We start from the raw sequence: 24438 nt of genomic DNA on the forward strand, positions 1-24438 counted from the left end.
AGATTAGAAGAAGAAATATGTATGGATTTATATGTAAATTATGTATATATTGTAGTATTTTCCCGTTCGTTAGGTGTGAATTAAAACAATCAAAGATATTCAACTAATTTATTTACACACTTTACTGCGAAAACACTCACCATGACCAGAGAAATTTATTTTTACTGTATTTATCTATAACTATTTAAATCTCGCACCAATATTGTGAACTTTACTTCACTGAATTGACAAACTGGCAGCTATCGACGATGCGGCCCCTTATATACTCGGCAGAACGGTGTTCTGGAAGATTTTCGCCAACCTTCGAGACGTCGTGCGGTGTGCCACTTGTGTCATTCCGGAATAACGCGGAATTAACTAGTTTCTCGGCCTTTACAATATCGTAACAATAGATTTTACAAAATGTTGCAAATCAGGTAAATCTTCATTTATACTATAGAAACTTTTAAAACTAATATATTCTTTAAACTTAACTTTAAAGTGCTTCATTTGTTATCTTAAGCAGGCCGCACACCTACGATACAAATGTTGCGCCACAAATGCTTTTCCACAAATGTATCGGACAGTATTTAACGCGCGCGTGTTATTTAATTTGGATCCACACACCTAAGACGCATTTGCTACCAAACGGCATTTGAAGCCACACCGCATTTGTGTTTACTCCCCGGATAATCAGCCTGTCCGATATTTGTTGCGGCGTGTCGTGTCACGTTTTAAAATAAAAATGAAGGACGATATTACATAGGCCATTTTATTTATTCAGGAAGTAGAGAAATATTATATGAACACACTTTGCAGGTAACATTCTATAGTAAGCTTGAAATTCATCATCATGATTTAATAATTGCTTTGATACTTCAAAATTTCCCTTTTTGGAACAACCATTATTATAGGGATGAAGCCAGTAATGACGTTTTCTTAGGTTTTGACTTAATAATTGCCACATCATCAGAAGACGACGACATGGCTACAAATGCGGAACAGAACTAAGCCCTGATGTGCGTGCTTGTACCGCATTTGTGGCAAATGTACAAAATGTTTAACGAAATTATGTCGAAAGACAAATGTGGCGCCACATTTGTAACTTAGGTGTGCGGCCGGCTTTAAGGGGTTAAATTACTGTAAAGCACGAAAAAAAACGCATATTTCAGGTTTTCTTTTACCCATTCACAAAGAGTAATTGAAATTCTGTAGAAAGTATTATTAATGTGAATCTTGAAGTACCAAAAAACAATCAAGTTAAGAAATTCGAAAATCTAAACGGCGGCTTTGTATCATTTGGCACTAACGCGTTTCTTTCGCTTTGGTCTATATATAGCCAGAAACCTAGTTCCCGCAATTTTTGATATGAAAAAAAACACAAAATTATTTACAAATAAACAAATATGCACAATTGAGAATAACGATTTGAAATGTACTGTAAAATTTTTAAATCGATCGGCAAAGATTTATTTGAGCCATGTTGCCGGCCAACTCAACCAAAAGTCATTTCGAGATAACCGCGTTTAAAGTTGTGAAAATACGAAAGGCACTCGGAGAATACCTCAGAGGACTTGCGGCAGACCTTCAAATTCAGACATTTAGACATTCTTCTTGCCTGTCATCTTTTAGTATATTATTTTACGACACCAAATGATTTTTTACAATACACAATTTTTTTTCGATCTTTTGAAAAGACAGTGTGTAACTCCTCAAGTGGCGTGGCGTTTATCATACAATATGGGTCCATAGAAAGATGATCCTGTTTTCATTCAATTAATGCCATGGATTTCAATGTAGATATTATTACTAATCTTAGTGAAATGGAAAAGAAAATTTTCCAAAAATTGATAATTTTCTATATTTGATTTTACATGTAATAAACAGGAAAATATATACATATAGGCAGCTGTCAATATATTCAGTTGGAAAAAATACCCTCTATAGTCCGCTCTATAATGCACATCCATAAGGATTCATATGGAATTCGTAGGGAAAAAACACAGTCCACATCAGCAGCGTGGTCCCATACCAGAATTCCATAAGAAATCTTTGAGTGGATACACGCGAAATATCCAGATTTAATAGTCAAAGTCAAAATATACTTTATTTGCTAAGTTTACAAACTTGTGCTAAAAGCTTCCTAATACTATAGTATTTATTTGGATATACAGGATACAGGACAAAAACAGAATACAGAATCGATTTTGATTGTACATAGAAGCATATTTTATATAATCAAAGAAAAAACCAAAAAAGAAGAAAAGAAAAGGCGAGAACCAACACAAAACAAGAATAATAAAAAAAAATAAAATAAATCTGATCAACAGATATATAATTAATTTTAAATAATAAAATGAGTTGTTAAAATACTCTTTAATGCTGTAGTAAGCTTTTGGTAAGATTAATTTCTTTAGTTCTCTCCTAAACTTTTTAAGGTCTGTAATAGTCCTAATCGAAAAAGGAACATGATTAAATATTTTAAGACTAATAAATATAAGAGAGTTTCTCGTAAGTGAGGAGGTGGGGATTGGAAGAGATAAGTTGCCCACTTGACGAGTATTATGACTGGTGCAGGATGGTGGACTTACGGACTTATGTATGAGTGTTGCAGTTTCCAATATAAAGAGTGAGAAAACTGTTAAACGTCTTTCAGCTACAAAAAGAGATTTACAAGAGACTCTCAGACCAACACCACACATATACCTTAATGCTTTTTTCTGAATAGTAAAAATTATGTAAAGGAGTCCCTTGGAGCACAAACCCCAAAATGGCAACCCATAACGGATGTGAGAGTCTATTAAGGCGAAATAAACTGAACGAGCAAACAACCCTTCTAACTCATGCCTGCAGTGATAGAGAGCTTAAGTCATTAACGCATAATAAAAATAAAATAGGACCTAACACTGACCCTTGAGGTACACCACATTTAAGATGTACTATCCCTGACGAAAATCCAGTAACTGGAGAAACCTCTAGAGTTAAACTGAGGAGCTCAAAAACTCCAGAAGAAATTCTTGTGTATATGTAGTCTACAATATGTGCATTCCCTAATAAATTTGAATCCAGTTTCATTTATACTGGTTCATTAGAAAAATTCAAATCTATATTTGTTAAAATTAAAAGTTTTTGATTCTCTTATGCATTCATACTTCAACAATAAACAATCGATTGGGCCTCCATCACCCTCACCTGCAAGTGATAAATGTTTAAATCCCTCTTAAAAACAGTTGTATCATCAGTAAAGATAATAAAGTCGGCACTAGCATCATTGCACTCTATATCATTTATATAGTTATCCTCTAAATGTATCCTGTAATAATTCTTATAATAATATTAATAATCTCTAGATTATTTATATCAGGAATAGCAGTGGCCCATGAACCGATACCTGAGGCACACCAAGTTGTAGTGAAACTTATACAAATTCTAGTTCAAATACGCCTTCCTAAATCTTTGAATTAAAACTGATTTTATTCTATTTACACGAACAGAAAAAAGTGAACTATAATTATATATTATATTTTTTTATTATTAATTTTTTATAATAATTATAACTATAATTATATATTATATTTTATACCAAAGATAATACAACCTATAAAAACAAATTGAACTATTTGTTTATGCAGCAGTGTTAGCTTCTACATAATGACGATTGTACAGCTCCTTGAATTCTTTCGGATCGAATCGTCTCTGCACAGCCTCCATGGCTAGACCAATGCGGATTATTGCAGAAACTGAAGAATAAAATACTAATTCCGTCTTCTTCTTTCGTTCTTTATCAGGATGGTGAATATTAATTGTTGATAGGAATTATTGAACCAGTAGACAGAAGATCTTTTTTAACTGCTATTTCTTGTCTAACCTCGCTTTCTTTCTGTTATCTAGCCACCTATATAAGGTTTGTTCAGACAATAGAACTGGAACGTGGCTCTTCTTCTAATAATATGCTATACAATCATCATCTAATTTGAAGAAACTGCATTAGAAACCCAACCCAAACGTCATTATGTCCATTTTGATCATTAGCTCAATCATCAATCTAATTAACTTAATCACAATCACAAGATGTTCAAAAGTGGTTTCTGTTGTACGCCGCTCGCTTTCTTGTTGATTTTAAGATGTTCTCCATTTGAGAACAAAGTTGTGTGCAGTTGCCTTGGACATTTGGACCTTGGACTTACTTTTTAACCTTTGCGCAACACCTCATTTGCGTTTACAATTGCATTATTCTTGAAATACTCTTGTAAATGTAGCCAAGTTCAAATTTTCGTTACGATGTGCAAAGCTAAAATATACAGGTCTGGACTTCTGGAGGTCTTGAGTGCGACGAATAACGTATTAACTTGCAATAACAAATCTAAATAATCAATAGTCGACCGATTTCGAATTTCGTCTATGCAGACTTACAATTTTCTATTGCATGCGCATTTCAACAGAAAACCATCAAAAACAAAAATTGTCTATTCACGACGTTTAATCTAAAATAATTAATTCTGCTTCTATAATTAAATAAAATGCTTGCTGTTATTCAGCTCCATTAAATTTCAAGTGGGTGCTTAACCGATGTCGTCTTAATGATATTGATACCTATAGATATCTATAATAATATATAGGCCAGAAAAGTCGCAAGATACTTGAACTAAAACAATACTTAGATTTCCACAATCGATAATTTTATCAATACAAATGAAGAAAACAACAGATAAAACAATGTATTTATAAATTTCAATTATAATAATTTAACAAAGTACTGTTACTCCCATTCAAGACGCTATCAATTGCATCGTTAATAGCATTAACCACCATATTTACTGGAGTATAAATCACCAAATTTACAACCCAGATAATAATGGAATGAAACAGCGCTGTCAGAGTATTGGTGATCATTTCTATGATCCAGTCTAAAAGGCCTAATCCAGTCAATTTGATAGTGATGGAACTAAAATAAACATGAAATTAGTAAATGCAATCAATATCTAATAACTACCTCCCTTACCCAGTATCTGTAATATCCACATCATCAACAAAAGCGTGATAGTTAGTAAAATTGAAGCCCATATGAAGATTCATACTGACATGTTTTACTTTGGCATCAATGGCACCTTTGATTGATAAAAGAAGAACCTTTGTATGATAGTCATAACTAATCTACAAATAAAAGAACCTTAATACTGTTCAATAAGACTTATTTGAGCCTACCAAAATAGAGTCAAATGCCAACGGTAAAGTAAGTTCTAAAACACCGGTGGTTTGGGTGTATTTTGCGATTACGGCGTCGGAAATGTTGAGGGTGGATAGTTCCTGCAGCCAACCATCCGTAAGTGTGATCGAGCCCACTATCATCTAAAAAATACTGATTTTTAAACAGAAAAAATTGATTTTCATTAACTAACATTTATGCTCTGGTTGGATAACGCCAATGGATCCAAACCTCCTTCAATGATAAGATTCTCGATATTTTTTACGACTTTTAAAGCATAATCAGTTACGTCGGCTTGAATATTTCCATTTCTAAAAATGGCAATAAATATCAATGTTAGCTAATTTTGATAATAATTTTACTTACGCCTCGAATCCATTTTCCAAAGTCAAATCCCTTACTTTCTCCCAAGAAATTTCTGATACGATTTTCCTACTGAGCTGCTCCTGAATTTCGCTTAAAATTAAACTTTCTTGGTAATTAACCGGTGGGAGGACTTTAGGGGTGATACCATCGATGAGCTGAACATCTGCGGCAAAACCCACCGAGGCCAACGTGGCTATTACAACCAAAAACATCTTCGTTTTTGTAATGTAATTTTAGAACTGTTTTGATCCAGCTTATTTTTTGTTTTTAAGTAGTTACATATATACTTAAGCTTATCTATATCGTTTTTTTTTAATTGTTTTATTAAAATACACCTTTTTTGCAAGTTCTTAAGAATTAGAAATATGAGTGGCGTTATTGGGAAATAATCAGTTAACATTTTAGGACATATTATACAAGGTGTTCCAAATTAAATGCATGTTACTGGTAGTCGTAAGTGATCGTATTTAGTGTAAGTGTAAAAATAAATCAGTTGGCTATTTTTGTGCATCGAGAGTTTTACTTTACACTTTATCGAACAGTAAAAACGGTACAATTGTGTTAGGTGTGGTGTGTGAATTGGATGTCAACTGGACTTCTACATAAAGTGTGTGAAAAGGGCAACGGCTGGTGAATTTAAAAGTTGCTTAGCTTTTTTTGCATAGGATTTCTTTACCGGGACGTTTTTACCAGTGGCTTTAGTTTGTGGCTATAGGATCGTAGGAGCAGAGGTTTTAAACTATTGAGTTTAACAAAACATCCGACCAACGCTTTGAAGGACATAATAACTAACAATAGTTCTGCAACATTAACTGGTGATTCTATAGTATTAAACACGATAATAAAACTGTTCAAAGACAAAGATCAAGACAATCATACTGATACAAAGAGCGCGGAAAATGAAAAGTGTTTTGAAGAAGAAGACGAGAAAAAACTACAGTTAGCTCTAGCAGAATTACAAGAAGAAATTCATATGACAGAAAAAATTTTAGACATAGGGGGAAAAATGTTTTATCATCCAGCTTTCTCAACAATGCAATAATATCCGGCATAGAGCAAACGGATACAAACTTTGATAGTTTTATTTTTTCCGATGAGATGCTCAATGCAAATACAACAAACGATATAGACGCGCCAACAGAAACTCCTTTAGATTTCGAAAAAAAACCTACAAGAAGGAAATATTAGCAATGAAGATAATGATGAAGAAGATGCAAACAATCATCCAGAAGAAGAAGATAATGAAAATAATGACCCTACATATCAAATCGGCAATGATAGGGAACAATATTCTGATAAAGAAAATAAAGATTCTAGTGAAGAAGTGCCACGAAAAAGGAAGAAGAGAAGATTTTCTAATCCTGCAGAATGAAAATATAATGCTAATAAAAGAAATAGAGAGAAACGGGTGGAGTATATGGGTAGAAAAAATAACAAATTCGACAGAAAGAAAACTAAGAGAGTAATGAAAGCGAGATGTCTGTGTTCAAACAAACCTTTGAAAACCGGTAAAGAAATAGTAATTCAGTGTTACAAGTTGACGGATGATGAGCGAAAATTCATTTTCGCAAAGTTTTGGTCCCTTTTGTGGCCTGAGAAGCAGAACTACATTTCTGCAAAAGTCTTAAAGAATAAAACGAAACGATCAAGGCATAGAAAGGATCCGGAAGTAAGTATTTTCTTAAAAAGAAAAGCGAAGAAATTCGGGTTTGTAAGCTTATGTTTTGTAATACATTAGGAATTTCTATGAGAACCATATCAGAGTGGATAAAAGATGAAATGTCTAGCCCAGCCAAAAGAGAAAATGAACAGAATAGTGATAAAAATATACAAAATAAACCTTCACGATTTGATGAAGGAAAGATAAATTTGAAAAAATTCTTTGAAGACCTGCCTAAACTTGAATCACACTATTGCCGGAAATCGTCAACGAAATTATATGTAGAGCCAACGTTCAAAACCAAATCGGAGCTTTATATTCTCTATAAAGATAATTGGTGTGTAGAACATAACATAACTCCATTATCCATTGCCACATTCTCAAACATGTTTGAAGATCTGAATTTAGCGTTGTTTGCCAAAAAAAGACGAATGCGATGTCTGCGTAGGCTACAAGACAAAAATTTTAGAGGAATCTGTTTACAGAGAACACATTATCAAGAAAGAAGCAGCACGGGAAGCAAAAGCAGAAGACAAAAATTCAAAAAATAGGGTTTTTACGATGGACCTTCAGTCAGTACTGTTGTGCCCGAAATCGAACGTATCAGCTCTGTACTATCGGACGAAGCTTATTGTACACAATTTTACAGTGTTTGATTTGCATTCCAAAGATGGCTATTGTTTTATCTGGCACGAAGGTCAAGGGGATCTCAGTGCCAATTGTTTTTCATCAATAATGTGTAACTTCTTGATTAATAATTTAATTCCTCAGCTTGAGCCAATGCAACAAATAATATATAGTGACGGTTGTAGCGCTCAAAATCGTAATTGCACTTTAAGCAACGCCTTGGTAAATCTTGCACTCGAAAAACATGTTTGTATCATCCAGAAATATTTAGAAAAGGGCCACACCCAAATGAAGTGTGACTCTATGCATTCTACCATAGAGAGGAAATTAAAAGGTAGAACCATTAATGTGCCAGCTGATTATGTCTCCCTATGTAAATTGGCTCGAAAAAATCCTAGACCGTATGAGGTGAGCTATTTAGATTACATTTTTTTCAAAGACTTCCAAAAATTAGACCTGGATTTAAAGTTGGTGATCCAACTGTCAACAATCTTAGAGCTCTGAAGTATAATCCAGATGGTAAAATCGAGTTTAAGATTCAACATTCCGGGGAATTTCAAGATATGCCTATCAGAATAAAACCAGATTTAAATTATGTATCGATTGACTCTCTTCCCTTATTGTACAAAGAACAATTGAAAATTAAAAAAGAAAAGTTCGAACATCTTATGTTTTTGAAAAAATGTCTTGCTAGAGATTATCATAATTTTTATGATAATCTAAGACATGAATAACTTAACCATAAGACTTATCCATTTGATTCTTTTTTAATACTAATATATAATGTATGTAGTGTATGTACTCTTACTCTTTTTCCAAGTTCTTTATGTCGTTTTATTAGTACTTATTTTCGATTTAATAAAAATAATGCCTTAGGTAGGTAAATAATAACGTTGTTTTATTAGGTGAAATTTGCATAAGTCCCTGTTCGTATTGGATATAAGAATGAATTTTGCATAACTCCTTTATTTTTCAATAGGTAACTATTATAAAAAGAATCAATACTTGATAGCAGTTCCCTAATGTATTTTTCATCCAAATTCCATTTTCACCCAAATTAAATTATTTTTTAAGAATTTAAATAGTTTTTTTGCTCTCCTGTAAAATTTAGGTTCTTGGACTTGTGCAATTTTCACATTAGGCCGACGATATATAACCTCAGAGTCCGGCAAGCACCGATATAACCGATGAAGAAACTGGTAGAAAAATCTTTTAACTGGTTACCAAGAAGGTATTACATCAGAAGCCAACCAAGCTTTGTGTTATCTAAAGGAGAAGTTACTTACTGGTGCAAAACTAGCAATTCCCAAACTTGTATGCGGATTCGATGGACGTACTTGAATTGCATGATTCGTAGTATGTTGAAGGTGGTACTCAGGTTTACATGCGTCCAAATTCTGGTGTGCTGTTATACTCTTCAACGTTGAAGCGTAAGCGTTAATTATTATTTCTATAAAAGGTCCACTTCCAATAGAGGAACCTTCTGTTCTTTGCTTTTCTCTGTCATTTTAGAATGACACAAGCGGGCACACCGCACGCCATCTCTGAAGACGCGTGGAAGACTTGCGAATCTTCCGGAACCATGGTCAGCCGAGTATTTAAGGATCCGCGTCGCCGCTGGTGTGGCCAGATGACAATTCAGTTCGGTTAAATAAATATTCCAGTAGTCTTAACTGATCGTGTTTAGTGGTGTGGTTTGCTCCCATGCATCTTTTTCTTTTATTTTATTTTCCTCTTTCTAATATTTTTTGGATAATGCTATTCATTCATCCATTCATGAATAGACTCATCCTCAACAAAAAAATCACTAAACATTTTCCAATCAACTTGTATTATTGACTCTTTCGTATATATCTGTTTAGTTAAGATGTCTATGGTTAACATAAAGCAACTGCTATGAGAACAAAACTTGCGAGATTTTTCCGATGAATATCTTAACAAAAGTTTTTACACTGTGGGTATGTACTTTGCTTCATGTATTTTTGGGAATTTTGGATTCAGCCACAAACTGTTCAGATTTACCTACAAATCAAAGGACTCATACTGAATATGAGTTTGAAGAAAATCGACCTTTTGCTACTTTTGCGATTGAAGAACGGGATGACTTCGTCAATAAAGCTCTGGTATTTAGAATTGATTTGTGTGAAAAACTTGGCATTCAAATCGGAAATCAACGAAGGCTTAAGAAAATAAAACAGTTACGTGGTGAGTCAGCAACGGATTCCAATTTGAGTGAGCAGGCATTTCATTTCGTTGAAAACTGCGAGGAGATCTAGTGCAATAAGAAAAATTGCCTAGGCCACTCAAGTCATTTAATCAAAGTTTCTATTGAATGCCCCAGAGCAAGAAATTGTACCTGTTATACGAAAACTTACAGAGCATACCAATCGATTGGCAGCTTATTGTAACCATATTGGCAACGTTGCGAGTAACAGCTGTTCTTCGTCATTCCGGAATGACGCAAAGGTTCAAACAGCATGACATCTCTGGAGATACTCGGAAGGTTAGCGAATCTTCCGGAATAGTGGTCTGCCGAGTATATAAGGAGGAGCATCGCCGCCAGTTGGAGTTCAGTTCGAGATATTGGCGAGATATTCTTTTACTTTTAATTTAAAATCATCATTTAATTATCATAAGATTCTCTGCGAAGAGCAAATTAGTACGATAGTGCATTTACGTACATTATAATTTTAATACCACTGGGTTTATCTATCATTCTTGTCGGAAGTCACTTTAGTTTTTACTTAAGGCGTTTGTGCACGTTACACCTTTGCTCTTTATAGATTTATCTAGAATCTTATGATGAGTTTATGGACCAAATAAATAAGCATACCATAAAACAAAAATTAAGCTAAGGAAGTAAAGTAGGTCTTTTTACGGTATAGTTTACGCACCAAATAAAAATAAGAAATAAAATAAAATAAATTAAGAGTTGCTCAACTTTTTCTTTTACGTGAAAATCGACGAAAAACTCAATTTGTAACCGCATTATTGATTTCAAATTGTTTGTGTAAATGCAGTTGACTCTTTTTGTGCATAGAGTATTTTAATTCACACCTTAACGAAGTGTAAAAACTTAATATAGTTTGAATGATTTTGACATAAAAGAAGTTTTCCAAGAAGTTAAAAGGTTAGGGGGATACATTAGAGCTACTGAGAAAACATTCGAAAAAGCTTCTACACAGACAACAAAAACCATTCTTCAGTTGAGCATCACTTAGGATTTTAATGAGTCTTTTCCAAATCTTTGTCTCAATTTGCAGTATTTTTTGACTATACGTGTTTTAGTAACATCTGGTGAAAGAAGTTTTTTAAAACTTAATTTAACTTAAAAACATTGCCCTCCAGTAGAGTTTTAAACATGAACAAGTTTTCCACAAAATGTGACTTTAGGTCCCCAAACAATAGCACCGTAAGTTAGAATAGGTAACTCTAGCTGCTAGCCTTCGCTTCTAGAGGTTTGTACCTTTTTTTTGCAGATTTTCTTGACCACTAATTTTAAGCACTTTAAAGATATATGGAAGCTCATTGAAGCCCTCTTGGGATTGTCAAATCCATCATAACTTTGAAGTAATGGTTTTTTCAAATATCTTAAAAACGAATTATGGAGAAGACATTTATTCTGGGAATTCATAAAGGATCATTGTTATTTAAAGAAATATGTACAAAACTATTTTTATTCAAAGTTACAAATTAGCATGCAAATATTCATTAAAGGCACGAACAACTTCTTCTCCAAAAACCATAAAATTCGACTCCAGTATTGCCACTATAAGAGGATGGAGTACAGTAGTAATGACAGCCGTCATGGCATTCGTCAACCAATCCACTAATCCATTACCGGTGAATTTAACAGTAATTTTACTGAAAAAAAAATTTTGAAGCTCATATTATCAATATATCGCGCAAATATAATCATATTACCCAGAATTTTTTAAACTTAAATCATCTAATACGAAAGTTTTTGTATTAGCGTCAAACGCGACAACCAAGTTCATCGATACATCATCGATTTTTCCTTGGACATCTCCGCTGATTGTTAATAGTGTAACTCTGGTGGTATACTTATAAGTAAACTATAAAAATAATAATATTATAAATAATGCATGTTAATTTGATGATCATGTACCAAAAGGACTTTAAATGTCAATGGTAAATTAAACGTCAACCTTTTGGTATTGGAGTTATAAGATACAACAACATCTCCTTCTCTAGCAACGGTTGATGTGTCTTGGAGCATACCATTAGTCAATTTAATACTTCCCACAATTCCTAGAAGCTAAAAATTTAATTATTTCGCTTGAAAATTTCTATTGCAATACCAACTTACTTGCAACGTTTCATCATCCAAATCCATAGGATCCATTCCATTTCTGATTAGGGCATCTTTAACGTTCACTAACAGTTCGTCTAGCAATGGATTTAGTTCAATATTAAAGATACCACTGGCGCTAAATATCAAATTAGAATCTTATTCAAGGTTCGTTATTTAACAAAACACTTACTCTCCATCATTAATAAGTTTTTTTAAAGCCTCCACAAATTTTGCGAGCGTGTCATCTGAAGCCAAATCTTGTGCACTAACACTTATCTGACGTGGTGCGAGGGCCACGTCTTGAATACAAAAGCATAGAGCTACAATGACAAAAAGTATCGCCTGCTTCATTGTTGATCAAACTGGACAAATATTAATTTGTTGGCCTTTTTATAGCAAAACGCTTGATTTGAGGTGCATTGTACATGATAGTGCAAGGATTAAGTGAGGATTTGGTGATATTATTGATTTTTGACGTTTTCAAGAACCAAAACGCTGATTACATTAATAATTAAAAAAAAAATTATGTTTAATAAATATGTAAACGTGCAAAATTAAATATTATTAATCAGTGAAATTGGTATGCTCAATAGGGTTTATTTAATTAGCTTAAATTAAAACACTATCTGTCGTGTAAAATTCTGATGAAGCATTTGTTTGTTTTTTATTTCAATTTCCATTTTTGGTTTTAATTGTTTATTCCTGTCATGTAGTCAGTCCCACCGTCGAGCAGAAGATATCCGACTACTTGAGAGGGTCGCAGGCTTCCAATTATTTATTCTTCTTTGCATTTGTTACATTATTCTGCGGAAATTCAGTTAAAATCACAGGTTAGGAGGGATTTCGACGGTTTTTACTGGAAACTTTAATTGCCTGGAAAAATATAAAAATTACTCTTCCTGTCTTTAAAAGAAAAAACTTTTGAAGAAATTTCTGGCATTACAAGGCATTTTAAGAGGATTCCTTAAAACGAAAGAAAAAAATAAAAATATAGAGCAATGGGGGCGTTTAATGTTAACTCTACGCCTCTAAACATGAGAAAAGCTAAAGAAGCCGAGAAAAATCCGCCGCCCGCCAAGTTGGAAACTGAGTTGCAAAATTATTTTTGAGGAGAAATTTTAGCGAAACTTTCCGTCCGAGTTTCTATTCAAGCGCCGCCTGTTTTTCTATTAATTTTTTTTTAATACGAAACAGAACTATACATTACTAGATGATCCAAGGGTGATAAGGACTCAATTACCACAAAATTTCTTCTGATAATTTTATATGAGTTGTCGAAAGTTAAGAACTTTGCTCTTAAAGAGAACAATACATTTTAACCGAAACCGTGCAAGTATCACATTTTTACACACATGTGCATAAAATCTTAATAAAGTGAGTATCTTAGGGATAAAAGATAACACTGACTGTGAAGCTTGAGTTTCCACCTTGACGCCGATATTTTTCGTCAAAAATTTACGAAAAGTTACCTGGTTTATGGATGATTCCTTACATGACTGAGATCTTCTTTGCAATGCAAAATTCTTAGACATATGCACCGAATGTCCAGCTGATAAAACAATACGTCGTTATAGAATGAAAATAGCTGAAATAAGCAACCCTGAGTGTTCCCATTAAGACAGAGCCCGACAAATTACGAATAAGGAATATGCATCTTAACAACTTGCATGATAATTCTTTAACTATAAGACTCAGTCAAGTTAAGCCTCTATCAAAAATGATTCCAAGGAAATGAGTACTCACATTCGAGAGAAACTAAAACGATCCAAGATCTGGAAAAAAATATACAATCTGCTGAGTTTTGGTTTCATTCAAAGATAATCTGTTTAAAACAGTCTTTTAAGTTAGCATCTGAGAGTAATGCTGGTTTTACCAGCCTCAGTAATTACAGGAGTTGTGCCATCCGCGTATGAGATATTATAATAAATAGGTAGATTAGTGACGTATAGCAAGAATAGAATAGGCTCTAGAACGGATCCTTATGTTTTAATGCTAAACTCCGTAACTTACACCCCTTAAACAACAGATACTGACATCTTTTAGTTGGATTGGATTGAAGTTAATGAAAACTACTGTCGTCAAACTTGTCGTAATTTAATATTTGTAGAAGAACATCATGTTCAAGAGAATCAAAGGTTCTCGATAAATCTGAACATGTGCCATGAGAGTAAAGCCCTCAAGTATCTTTTTGTATAAATCCATAAATACCAAGCTGGTTGAATGCAATTTCCTAGAGCCATGCCGTTTTTCATAGAACAGCAGTGAAGTAAGCTTAAAATATCCTTAAATCTGTGCCTTAAATAAAAATGTATAGATCTTTCCAAATATAGCAAATATTAAAATAGGGCGACAATTTTTAACTATCGACTTAAAACCCTTCTTTTCTTTTTTCTTCTTTTACTTTTAATTTAAAATCATCATATTTTCATTATCATAAGATAGATATTCTCGACTCTGAATTGTGTCCAGAAACATTTAGAGTGCTCAGATCTGACAGACAGCTGGATAGAGTGGCCCCTACTCGTGGTGGTGGCTGCTTGGTCGCAGCTTCTCACAACATCCACCTAGAGAGGGTTAACTTGGAAGACATCCTTAACTCCACACCACTTATAGATATTTTAGGTTGTAAGCTCACTTATGGTTATTTTGTATTTTATTTATTTGTAATCTATGTCCCTCCTTGCACAACCGAGAGAGACTTTGAGACCTTGAGTGAAACAATTATGTCCACACAAAACGCGTTATGATTGTTGGAGATTTTAATGTCCCGTCTTATCAGACAACCGAAGCTAGCAGTGTCAAATGCAAGCTTTTGACCAACCTATGCGAGATCCTTGGTCTTAAGCAGTTTAACAATATTCCAAATATTAATAATAGGCTTCTTGACTTGGTTTTTTCAAATTTCGACGTCAGTGTCATCAAAAGTATATCATCGCTTATTGACGAAGGTTTGTATCATCCTGCTTTGACAATTTCTTTTAAATCGGCTTCCCCTCATAAATATAATCCTTCTATAAGTTCAAATAATCTACAGCAGTTTAACTTCAGAAAAGCAGACTTTCCACTCATGTATAATTTGTTGCTTGATGCAGACTGGTTGTCCGTCTTACAGTCTTCTGACGTTGACAGCGCTTGCAAGGAACTTTACAAAAGGCTTGATTCAGCTTGTGCTGCTTCAGCACGTTTAAAATAACGAAGACGACGGCGATTTCCAGTATGGTTTTCAAAACAAATTATTTCTAATATCTTTAAGAAGGAAAAAGCATATCGTGATTATAGATCCTCTCCAACTGAATTTAATCTTTCCAGATACAACAGGCTTCGTCAGACAGTAAAATCTTAAGCCCGTGAGGCCTATAACTCATTTGTTACCCAAGTCGAGGAGAACATTGTCACTGATCCCTCATCGTTTTGGTCTTTTTTTAGAGCTAAGAAAGGTCACTCTTCACTTCCGTCTATCATGTAATTCTTTTCAAGGAACAGAAAATATTGTGCCAGCTTTTGCCAAACTTTTTCAGAATGCCTATAAAGATCCAATCAACCTCGCAGAAACCTATCATTCTTCTACTTCCTCAGACCTCATTGAGATTCTTCCATCAATTACCACTGAGGAAATTATTGCTGCTAGTCGGAGGCTAAAAAACAAGTTGACAGCCGGTCCATATAGTGTTCCAAGTTTTGTGGCTAAAGACTGCATGTTTGTCCTTTGTCAGCCTTTATATCATATTTTTAACCTTATCTTGAAAACTGGCAAATTTCCAGGGATCTGGAAATGTGCTAAAGTAATACCAATTCACAAAAAAGACGATATAAATAGAATCGACAACTACCGACCTATCGCCATACTTTGCAATTTTTCCAAAACTTTTAAAACTATTGTTTATAACAGAATTGTTCCCCAAGTTCAATCACTACTCTCACGGTTTTATTCCTAAAAGGTCGTGCATCACTAACCTCTGTAATGTGACTCATTTTATTTCTTCAGCCCTCGATAGAAAAAGTCAGGTTGATGTGGTGTATACTGATTTCAGTAAGGCTTTCGATCAGATAAATCATAGCATTCTGCTGGAAAAATTGAACAAGCAATTCAACTTCTCAGAAAGGCTAATTTTGTCGCTTTCGTCATACCGATCCCGTATATTAAATGTGCAGAATTTTTATTCAGTATCATCAACCTGTAACATATTTGTATGCTCCATAAAGGATCTAGTTTTGTCTCTGACAAACCAACAGTTACCATAATTCCTTTTTTCTTCCTTTTTTTCTTTGTCCCATGAATCCCTTTCTTTGTTCATTCTAATGTTAATTTACATCTCCTTTAATTTTGATATATACTTGATGTTACTATAGTAATTTAATACTTGTTTACACTTTCAAAACATTAATTGTAGATTTTCCTGTAACTGGGCTTTGCCTGTTAAAAATAAACTGCTAAATAAACAAATAAATAAGATTCTCTGCGAAGAGCAAATTAGTACGCCAATGCATATACGTACATTATAATTTTTATAACGCCGCCACTGGGTTTGTCTGTCATTCTTGTCGGAAGTCACTTTAGTTTTTACTTAAGTCGTGTGTGCACGTTGCACGTTTGCTCTTTGTAGATTCGGCTAGAATCTTAAGCCACGTATCCACCTGACAAACGGAACGTTTAGAAACATTTGCAATCGGTTACAAACACGATGTTTATCCGGTGGATACGTCGGTCACTTACATATGCAAACGTTTGCAGGCGTTTGTCACTGTTCCGCGAAAAGTCGGTAACTTCAAAGGATTTGACTTGTTTGTGGATTTCTGCCTGATTTCAGTGGATACGCGATATTCTACGTTTGTAGATAAATAGATATTTACATAGCTCGCTAATGCTTTCATGATGGCGGCACATACTTCAGGAATTATTCTAGAAATGAGCTGCTTCGAAACTCTGAAGAGGTACATAAGACTGGCATAGGAATCTCCTGTCGCTAGAAAGCGAAGTGTGATGGCCAGTCTAATTTCGGCAGAGACGCACTCTCGATAGTTCGTATCAATTTTAGATATTTCTGGAGAAATTCTTGAGAGCAGAAAATCAAAATCTCTTGGCGGAACTCGAGTAAAATTTTCGGATAATCTACTCCTGTCAGTTTTGATATTAGAACTCAGCTGCATAGAAACTCTAGTTTTTAAAAAATGAGACACCCAAAATCTATGTTTCCTGCTTTTTTTCTTCTTTTCTTTTTCTATTAGTGCATAAAATACTAATGCAGCACAGGCAGCAAGTTTCTTTCTACTTAACGGGGCCATTTTTACAATTTTGCTATTCTCGGTTTTCCTCAAAATAAAAAAAGACCTGGATACGCGACAAATGCTCTCAAAACTGCTTTGTGAACAATTTCAAACAACATGTGCTGATCGGTGGGTACTTTTGCAAGCGTTTATCAATATTCGCAAACGTTTACAAATACTGCTACAAATGTTAATGCCAGTGGATACGCGGCTTTCTTTATGGTGAGTTTATGCACCAAATAAAATATAATACCATAAAATAAGAATTAAGCTAAGGAAGTTCAGTAGGTGTTTTGTTACAGTATAGTTTACGCACCAAATAAAAATAAGAAATAAAATAAAATAAATTAAGAATTGCTAAATTTTTAACTTTTTGGGCTTATTTTATGTGAAAATCGATTTGCGCATGACTAAATTTCTAACCTAGGAAACATTTTTTATTTTTTTCTTAAAAATACAAATACCTACTGACTTGCGTGTTGTTTTCTCAACAAAAAAATGTTGTCAGAGGAGGTTATGACGCTTTCTGCATTATTAATGTCATCATCACCTCTATTGGTGATTGACGGCTTTTTTTAGAAGGAGAACCCAACAAAGGTATGCTGTGAGGTCTATGAATAGATACCGTGATAGGCGCAGTGCATACCAACGTATAATAAAGTTTTCTTTAGGGCACGACAGAGAGCCATTTTTTTAAATATACTCGAATGACAACAGATATGTCTGAAACTCAACTGAAATTTAGTTAAACTATTTTTTGCTTAAAACAGACTCAAGTAATTTTTTTTCATGAAAAAGAAAGGAAAAACTGACAATTGACAGTAATGACATAATCTAACTAAATGCGCATGTTTACAACCAATCGTTTTATTGGTTGACCACACTAATTATTTTATTTTGCCGTATGAACCCGTAAAAAGAGAATAAAAGTTATTTTATTTTTGTGCATGAACCCACCAGGACAATATAAAATAATTTCATATTTATCTTCATTAAAATATGTAACGGCATTAAAAAACAGTGTTTTATTGAAGAGACCAAGAAACAGTCCAAAAAAAGTACTAAACCCACTAAAACAGTACTCTATTCAAGTTTTTTGTCGGTTTTATAAGTCTGGTGTTTGGATTAAAAGGATGAGTACTTTTACTATTTTTCAAACCATAAATCACTTGATGGACCTAATCATGAGATTGATAAAATTATTATTTGAATCAATCTTTTAACTCGAATTTTTCTTCGGTAAGTGCAACGAGTTTTAGAAGTAACTAAGTTTGAGCAATTCCTGTTAACCATTCTCCAACAAAGCATATCTCTCATATCTCTGAGAGAATCCTTAAGCCATTTTGATGCCACTGAGGGTTTGGCAGCTGATTTAGATTTCAATGGGAAATAGTTAATGTATGCAATAATAATGGAGTCGACAAAGCAAATAACAGACAAATCTACATTGTCATCAATGACTACATTGTTCCTGGTAAAACTCTCATCCATACGGTAAAAATTAGCCCCAATCTGAATAACATATACGAGTAACATTATGTGTTGACTCACTCCGAGCTGAAAAGAAATTCCAAAATGATCTGACAAAAAGATAGAATTATTTGTAAAGTTGATCGAAATGTGTCCAGCTGCTTTGTATCGACTCACAACTTTTTGACTCTTGTGAAAATGAATCAGTTTTATGTTATCTGAAATACTTTAGTCTTCATTTATATTTGGTTGATTATGACTAATGACTTATCTATTTATAATAAATATTTTCCGCCAGTTTTGTTTATAGTGGTTTTTCCATCTCGTTTATAACAATTAGTCTTTCATGTGCACTAAATGAAATTTATTGCTATTAAGCACTTCTTGAAAATACGCAATATTAAGTGGCATCTACCTACACTTAAAAGTTCAAGACGCAAACAATAGTAGATACCTATATTATAAAAAAAATTAATAGTAAATATTGATAATGATAAATCTATTGATTACTCAATGGTAGGACGAGTATATTAAATAAAAGCACAAAATTGCAAACATTCGTAATAGTTTAAAATAAAATTGAGAAAGGATGAGGTCTCTAGTAATAATTATCGGTTTGGCAGCATGTGTGGCTGGTGCTCAAGTGAAACTAATCGATGGAATAACTCCTAAAGTCTTTCCACCAGTTGAATTTAAAGAGGCACATTTACTTAATTGGATAGAACTTAAAAAAATTGCTCTGGAACATGGCGGAGAAGTTACGTAAGTGAGGAGTTGTTAGTAAAAATTTGATGTACTCCATAGGTGATGTTTGTAGAGCTGGACATATAGAGGCTGATGTAACTGATTATGTCATCAAAATTATGAAAAATTTGCAAAATGTAATTGTTCAGCTGGGGCTAGATCCTATGGGGCTGTCCAACCAAACCATAAAGGTACATAATTAATGAAAAAAAAACTTATAATTTTACTAATAAGCTCTTTTAGTTAATTCCTACAGGCAAGTTGGACATATATGATGGTTGGCTTAGTGATCTCTCTACTATAAACATTTCTGATTCAGTGCTTGTACGATATACTCAGGAGACCGATATTTTGGATCTTACACTGCCTTTGGCATTTAAATCTCTTCTGGTTAAAATCCAAAGTAATTCATAAAATATTATTTTTAAAGTGGAATTGTTTTAGATCACGTATGACTACCATGTGAAAATCGTCCTATTAAGCATTAAAGGAACAATTGACGCAAAAATTAAGCAGGTCAAGTGTAACCTGCGTTTGGGTTTTAATTTGACGTCTTATCATGCTTTTGTTGATGATGTTGACATTACCGATTCAGGGTAAGAAAGTATTAATGTATAATCCAAAAAATAATTGTTTTCCCTTTTAGAACCATCACATTCAAATTTACTGGGCTAGGACTTCTCGACTGGATAATTAACTTATTAACAGGGGTATTGACAACCTTGTTCCATTCGATCATTTTGGGAGTAATTAATGCAGTTATTTATGTACCGGTTAATAGTATTGTTGATGTGATTAACACTGCTATTGATAATGTTTTCCACAATAATTCTACCTCATTAATTTAGCTGTATTATCATTATTTACAAGTTTAAAAGGTGTAATAAATACTTTTTGTTACTCAGGAGTTATCAATTATTTAAGTCAATCTCCCAGACGATAGGTTATACAAGTTCTTATTTGCTATTAATGAAATTTGAATCAACTCAAACCCAAATGCGTACTTTATTGACTTTAAAAAGGCATGCTAGAGTAGGTACAGCATCAAAAATGTTTCAAGACGCCGACAGAAACTGAAGTAAATGACAAAGTCATTCACCTAAAAAGTAATCTGTAAGATCACAGAGCTATCTATCAACGGCAAAATAATTAATAATCTCAGATACGCAAACGACACTGACGTTGGCTGATAGTGCCGAAGGCCTACAGATAATATTAGATCGTGTAGTAATCATGGATAGTGAACACAATGGTATGAAACTTAACTGTTAACAAACTCACATGCCAGATCTCTAGATGTAATGATCTGATTTCTTTTGTAAAACCTAATGAATTTAGAATGTGGTGTTATTGGTGCATGCTTTAAATATCTTGGAAAACAACCAGAAATCTTAACATCAGTAAAAACTAGAATAGCAGCGTACTTTGGACACATAATGCGCAATTTATGACAGGGTCAAATTGGAGGCCGAAGAAGTCTGCATCAACGAGGAATATCCTGGTTGAAAAACCTCATACGTTAACTGAAATGTGTTCCATTATATTATTTAGATAAGCCATTAACAAGATCATCTGGACCAAGGTGATAGCTAGCATCCAAAAAGAGTAAGCACCAGAAGAAGTACAACTATTAATCTGTCAAGTCTGAGCTTAAGTATCATTTATTCAACCTTGACTTGACCTGATGTGTTTTGGCCTTTGCACCCTTGGTGCAATTTTGCTCGTTAGGTAGTGCTCGGGTTTGTCTGGCTCGAACCATTACTGAACACTGAAATTTACTTCGATTAGGTGCTAGGAGTTTGGTGTATTTTTGGCTTATACACCCTAGGCCGTACTATTTGGGTTAATATATCAGACAGGTTACGCAATGTTAACGTATAAGGACGCAGTTGCAAGATATAAGGCAATGCAGTATTATGACACAAACAAGTAAGTTACCTACTACCTTAGCTTAATAAGATTATTCGTAATTGACACTATTTTTTTTAAGACCATAGACAGTTTATTAGGAATTATTTGACGAATATTGTGCTATCAAGTAGTAGTAGTAGTAGTAGTAAGTAGGCCTAAAAGTCGCTCTCCGCCTCACAGTCGCTCTCGGTCTTCTCAGGCCGCAAATTCCTAATATTTGGTGTGAAGTGCGGTATAAGGAGAACCCTGTAACGAAATTCGGACAGAGCGTACTTTCTCTTATATCAATAGGCTGTTATAATTAGTTACAATTCCCACCAAGTTTTTGATCCCCTGTTAACTTGTTAGCAGTAGCTTTACTTTAGAGTCGACGTGATCTGGTATCTCCTTGGTCCATCTAAGACCTTCTGTCCCTATTTTTTTCCAGGCCTAATTATTAAGTTCCTGGAAAATTTGTTTTTTATTGAGGTCGAGGCACGGCTCGACTCCTACGAAGAGGCTAACAAAACCTTGTCTTACTAATTCATCGACACGTTAATTGTCTTCGACATCCTGTTGTCCTGGGATCCACCTTGGTCTCCTAGACTAGCGCTGAAGTAACTCTAGCTTTTTGGATTGCCTTGATTGCAGCTTGACTACCAGGCTATAAACTTCTACTCTTGAGCTTGGAAGTTGTTGACTTGGTCTATATGGCTGATTGTAGAAGTTGTGAAGAGAATGTTGCTTTTAATTGAAATTGGTAGGCCTCCATATCTGTGTCTCCTGTCCTGTCATAGAATCTTAAATTATTTAGCAGTTAGATTTCGTGTTTATGTTCCCTAATTATAGTGATTTAAGAAATGATAATATAGAACATTGTAGTCTTACAAAATATAATTTCTGGGTTATTCTGCATATAAAATTGAAATCCTTTAAAAAAAATATAATACCATGTGAAAGTGATAAAAATATAAATTATCCAAATATGGCAAAATTCAAGTATGTAGCAAATGTCTTTATTTATTTTATTTTTTAATTAGTCTTAGATAAAGTAAGAGGATTGTGTTGAAGTACTTGAAAAACACCTGCAATACATACATTATATTTTAAAAGATTACAAAATCATTGCTTACTAATGTATATAGCTATCTATACATATCACTTGTTCTCATTAAAGATATTATTGATAAACAGAATAGTATTGTATTTTTTTATTATAAGATTTTTTTAAATAATATAGAAAGGTCATATATTAAACAAAAATGTATCCACAAAAAAATATCTTTAAAAATTCTATATTTGAAATAAAATTTATAGCGATAATAACGTGTTCAAGATAATGAAGCAAGAGCTCTTGAAAATGTGTCCTGATAAAAATTCCAATCTTAAAACAACAATAAAATCATTAAAAAAAATATTTGTCTTACCATACAGTCACCATGAAGGGTCTTGCAATATTTTCTGTCCTGTTATGGGCTTCAACAGCTGCTGCTTTAGTAAACAGAGATGAAGATGGACTTCCACTTTTCAATATGGATAGGGAACTTACCATAGATGAGATGCAGGAACTCAAAGAGTTGGTAGCTAAAGAATTGCAGCTTCGGGAAGAGTAAGATAGATAAAAATTAACTAGTTAAGTAGTAAAAAAGTTTATTTATATCCAGGAAGTTAAATTCAGTCAGTTATACGTGCCTAATTAATGATTTCATGGACGAACTTCTTGCCAACGTACAAACGCTCATCTTGAAAAACAATCTTGATCCAATTTATATTACTGATGAGATGACTATTGACGTAAGCACTTTTTGTGGCTGACTCTTTTACTTTTTATAATCCAACCGTTTCTTAGATTGGTATAGGCAAGACTACGTTGTCGGAAGGCCAGTTAAACGACACTCATACCATCATGAGGTATGAAAATGCTTCTTTGTCTTATGACACCGACACTAAACAACTGGTTGCTGATATGGTATTAAGATTTGAAGACTTAAAGGTAATATTATTGTATTGCAGAGAAAGTTTTATTAAATTATTACAATAAATTTATTATTAGTTTATTTTTAAATATCACACCAAAGTTGGCCTAATAAGCATGACAGGACATCTTCATGGAGACGTCGAGCACATTCACATCCACGTGAAGATGGGATTTGATTTCAAATCAGCTTTGATGTTTGTCGATTCTATTGATTTTAAACATACTGGGTAAGAGAAGAAACACTCTATGGGTTGCCATCTCTCTGAATTTTACCTGTTTTATTAGAAGTTTCAAAAGCTCCAAGTAGTTAGTTTATCATTTACTGTAATAGGTTTGGAATCTCGAGCGATTTTGTGCTATTTGTATATTTGAGATATGGTAACTTTATTACGACATATCCTAAGATCGTATTTTTTGTCATTCCTAGCTAATTTATAAATTTTTAGGAGCATTTCTCTTAAAGTATCTGGAAACGCCTTAATCGACTGGATAACAAACGCCATGTCAACTGTCCTTACTGGAATACTACATAACCTCATACTGGATATAATTAAAAATATGATCGCCAGCCCTATCGACACAGTGGTTGATTTAATCAATCAAATGTTACATCCTAGTTTATTGGGCTAAACAAAATTTATTTACATTTCTTTCAATAAACGCAATTGTTTATTTCTTTTAAAAAAATGTGTTGAAATTAATAAAAATATTTTCGAATCTCCGTTTTTAAGTCCGTCTCTTTGGCAAGACTCGTTTGATGCATGCGCAATTGCGTCTATATAACTTTTATTTAAATGTGTTAATAAAATTAGATTTAAGCCTGAAACAACTAACACTTGCATACGAATCTTACCGCCACATACTTTTTAAAGAACCGGAATAAAATAACTATGTAACGATATTGGCAATACTACCATGTGGTCTCAGTTATTTCGTAA

General features: G+C 33.6%; 5 protein-coding genes across 5 annotated transcripts in view; 3 read left to right on the forward strand and 2 right to left on the reverse strand.

The window, feature by feature from the left end:
* The window catches only part of LOC126745381 (mitochondrial chaperone BCS1), a 479053-nt gene that overhangs the window by 440279 nt on the left and 14336 nt on the right, over nt 1–24438 (forward strand). The gene's annotated exons all lie outside the window — the stretch shown is intronic.
* On the reverse strand, nt 4683–5813 carry LOC126745387 (uncharacterized). The gene is made up of 5 exons (XM_050453215.1): nt 5552–5813; nt 5379–5496; nt 5185–5328; nt 4982–5133; nt 4683–4924 (listed from the first exon to the last, which is right to left on the reverse strand). The coding sequence occupies exons 1-5, from the start codon at nt 5761–5763 to the stop codon at nt 4711–4713; spliced, it is 840 nt and encodes a 279-aa protein (XP_050309172.1). The 5' UTR covers nt 5764–5813; the 3' UTR covers nt 4683–4710.
* Nucleotides 11502–12524, reverse strand: LOC126745391 (uncharacterized). Its single transcript, XM_050453223.1, has 5 exons — nt 12344–12524; nt 12169–12289; nt 11968–12117; nt 11763–11914; nt 11502–11702 (listed from the first exon to the last, which is right to left on the reverse strand). The coding sequence occupies exons 1-5, from the start codon at nt 12502–12504 to the stop codon at nt 11525–11527; spliced, it is 762 nt and encodes a 253-aa protein (XP_050309180.1). The 5' UTR covers nt 12505–12524; the 3' UTR covers nt 11502–11524.
* LOC126745389 (uncharacterized) lies at nt 19446–20532 on the forward strand. The gene is made up of 5 exons (XM_050453221.1): nt 19446–19650; nt 19706–19823; nt 19876–20022; nt 20077–20228; nt 20279–20532. The coding sequence occupies exons 1-5, from the start codon at nt 19478–19480 to the stop codon at nt 20478–20480; spliced, it is 792 nt and encodes a 263-aa protein (XP_050309178.1). The 5' UTR covers nt 19446–19477; the 3' UTR covers nt 20481–20532.
* LOC126745390 (uncharacterized) lies at nt 22920–24217 on the forward strand. The gene is made up of 5 exons (XM_050453222.1): nt 22920–23131; nt 23187–23316; nt 23372–23515; nt 23576–23727; nt 23947–24217. The coding sequence occupies exons 1-5, from the start codon at nt 22962–22964 to the stop codon at nt 24128–24130; spliced, it is 780 nt and encodes a 259-aa protein (XP_050309179.1). The 5' UTR covers nt 22920–22961; the 3' UTR covers nt 24131–24217.

Source organism: Anthonomus grandis, chromosome 15 (genome assembly GCF_022605725.1).
Source record: "Anthonomus grandis grandis chromosome 15, icAntGran1.3, whole genome shotgun sequence".
In the NCBI taxonomy this organism is placed as follows: Eukaryota; Metazoa; Arthropoda; class Insecta; order Coleoptera; family Curculionidae; genus Anthonomus; species Anthonomus grandis.

Bases quoted from the DNA above. Each gene is read 5' to 3' on its own strand.
- LOC126745387 (XM_050453215.1), bottom strand. From the start codon at position 5,763: ATGTTTTTGGTTGTAATAGCCACGTTGGCCTCGGTGGGTTTTGCCGCA. The intron at 5,134-5,184 runs GTAGGCTCAAAT...TTTTATTTGTAG, and splicing joins TGGCATTTGACTCTATTTTG to ATTAGTTATGACTATCATAC. The intron at 4,925-4,981 runs GTAAGGGAGGTA...TGTTTATTTTAG, and splicing joins GTGGATATTACAGATACTGG to TTCCATCACTATCAAATTGA.
- LOC126745391 (XM_050453223.1), bottom strand. From the start codon at position 12,504: ATGAAGCAGGCGATACTTTTTGTCATTGTAGCTCTATGCTTTTGTATT. The intron at 11,915-11,967 runs GTACATGATCAT...TTATTTTTATAG, and splicing joins TGACATTTAAAGTCCTTTTG to TTTACTTATAAGTATACCAC. The intron at 11,703-11,762 runs GTAATATGATTA...TTTTTTTTTCAG, and splicing joins TTAAGTTTAAAAAATTCTGG to TAAAATTACTGTTAAATTCA.
- LOC126745389 (XM_050453221.1), top strand. From the start codon at position 19,478: ATGAGGTCTCTAGTAATAATTATCGGTTTGGCAGCATGTGTGGCTGGT. The intron at 19,824-19,875 runs GTACATAATTAA...AAGCTCTTTTAG, and splicing joins TGTCCAACCAAACCATAAAG to TTAATTCCTACAGGCAAGTT. The intron at 20,023-20,076 runs GTTAAAATCCAA...GAATTGTTTTAG, and splicing joins TGGCATTTAAATCTCTTCTG to ATCACGTATGACTACCATGT.
- LOC126745390 (XM_050453222.1), top strand. From the start codon at position 22,962: ATGAAGGGTCTTGCAATATTTTCTGTCCTGTTATGGGCTTCAACAGCT. The intron at 23,132-23,186 runs GTAAGATAGATA...ATTTATATCCAG, and splicing joins GAATTGCAGCTTCGGGAAGA to GAAGTTAAATTCAGTCAGTT. The intron at 23,317-23,371 runs GTAAGCACTTTT...ACCGTTTCTTAG, and splicing joins CTGATGAGATGACTATTGAC to ATTGGTATAGGCAAGACTAC.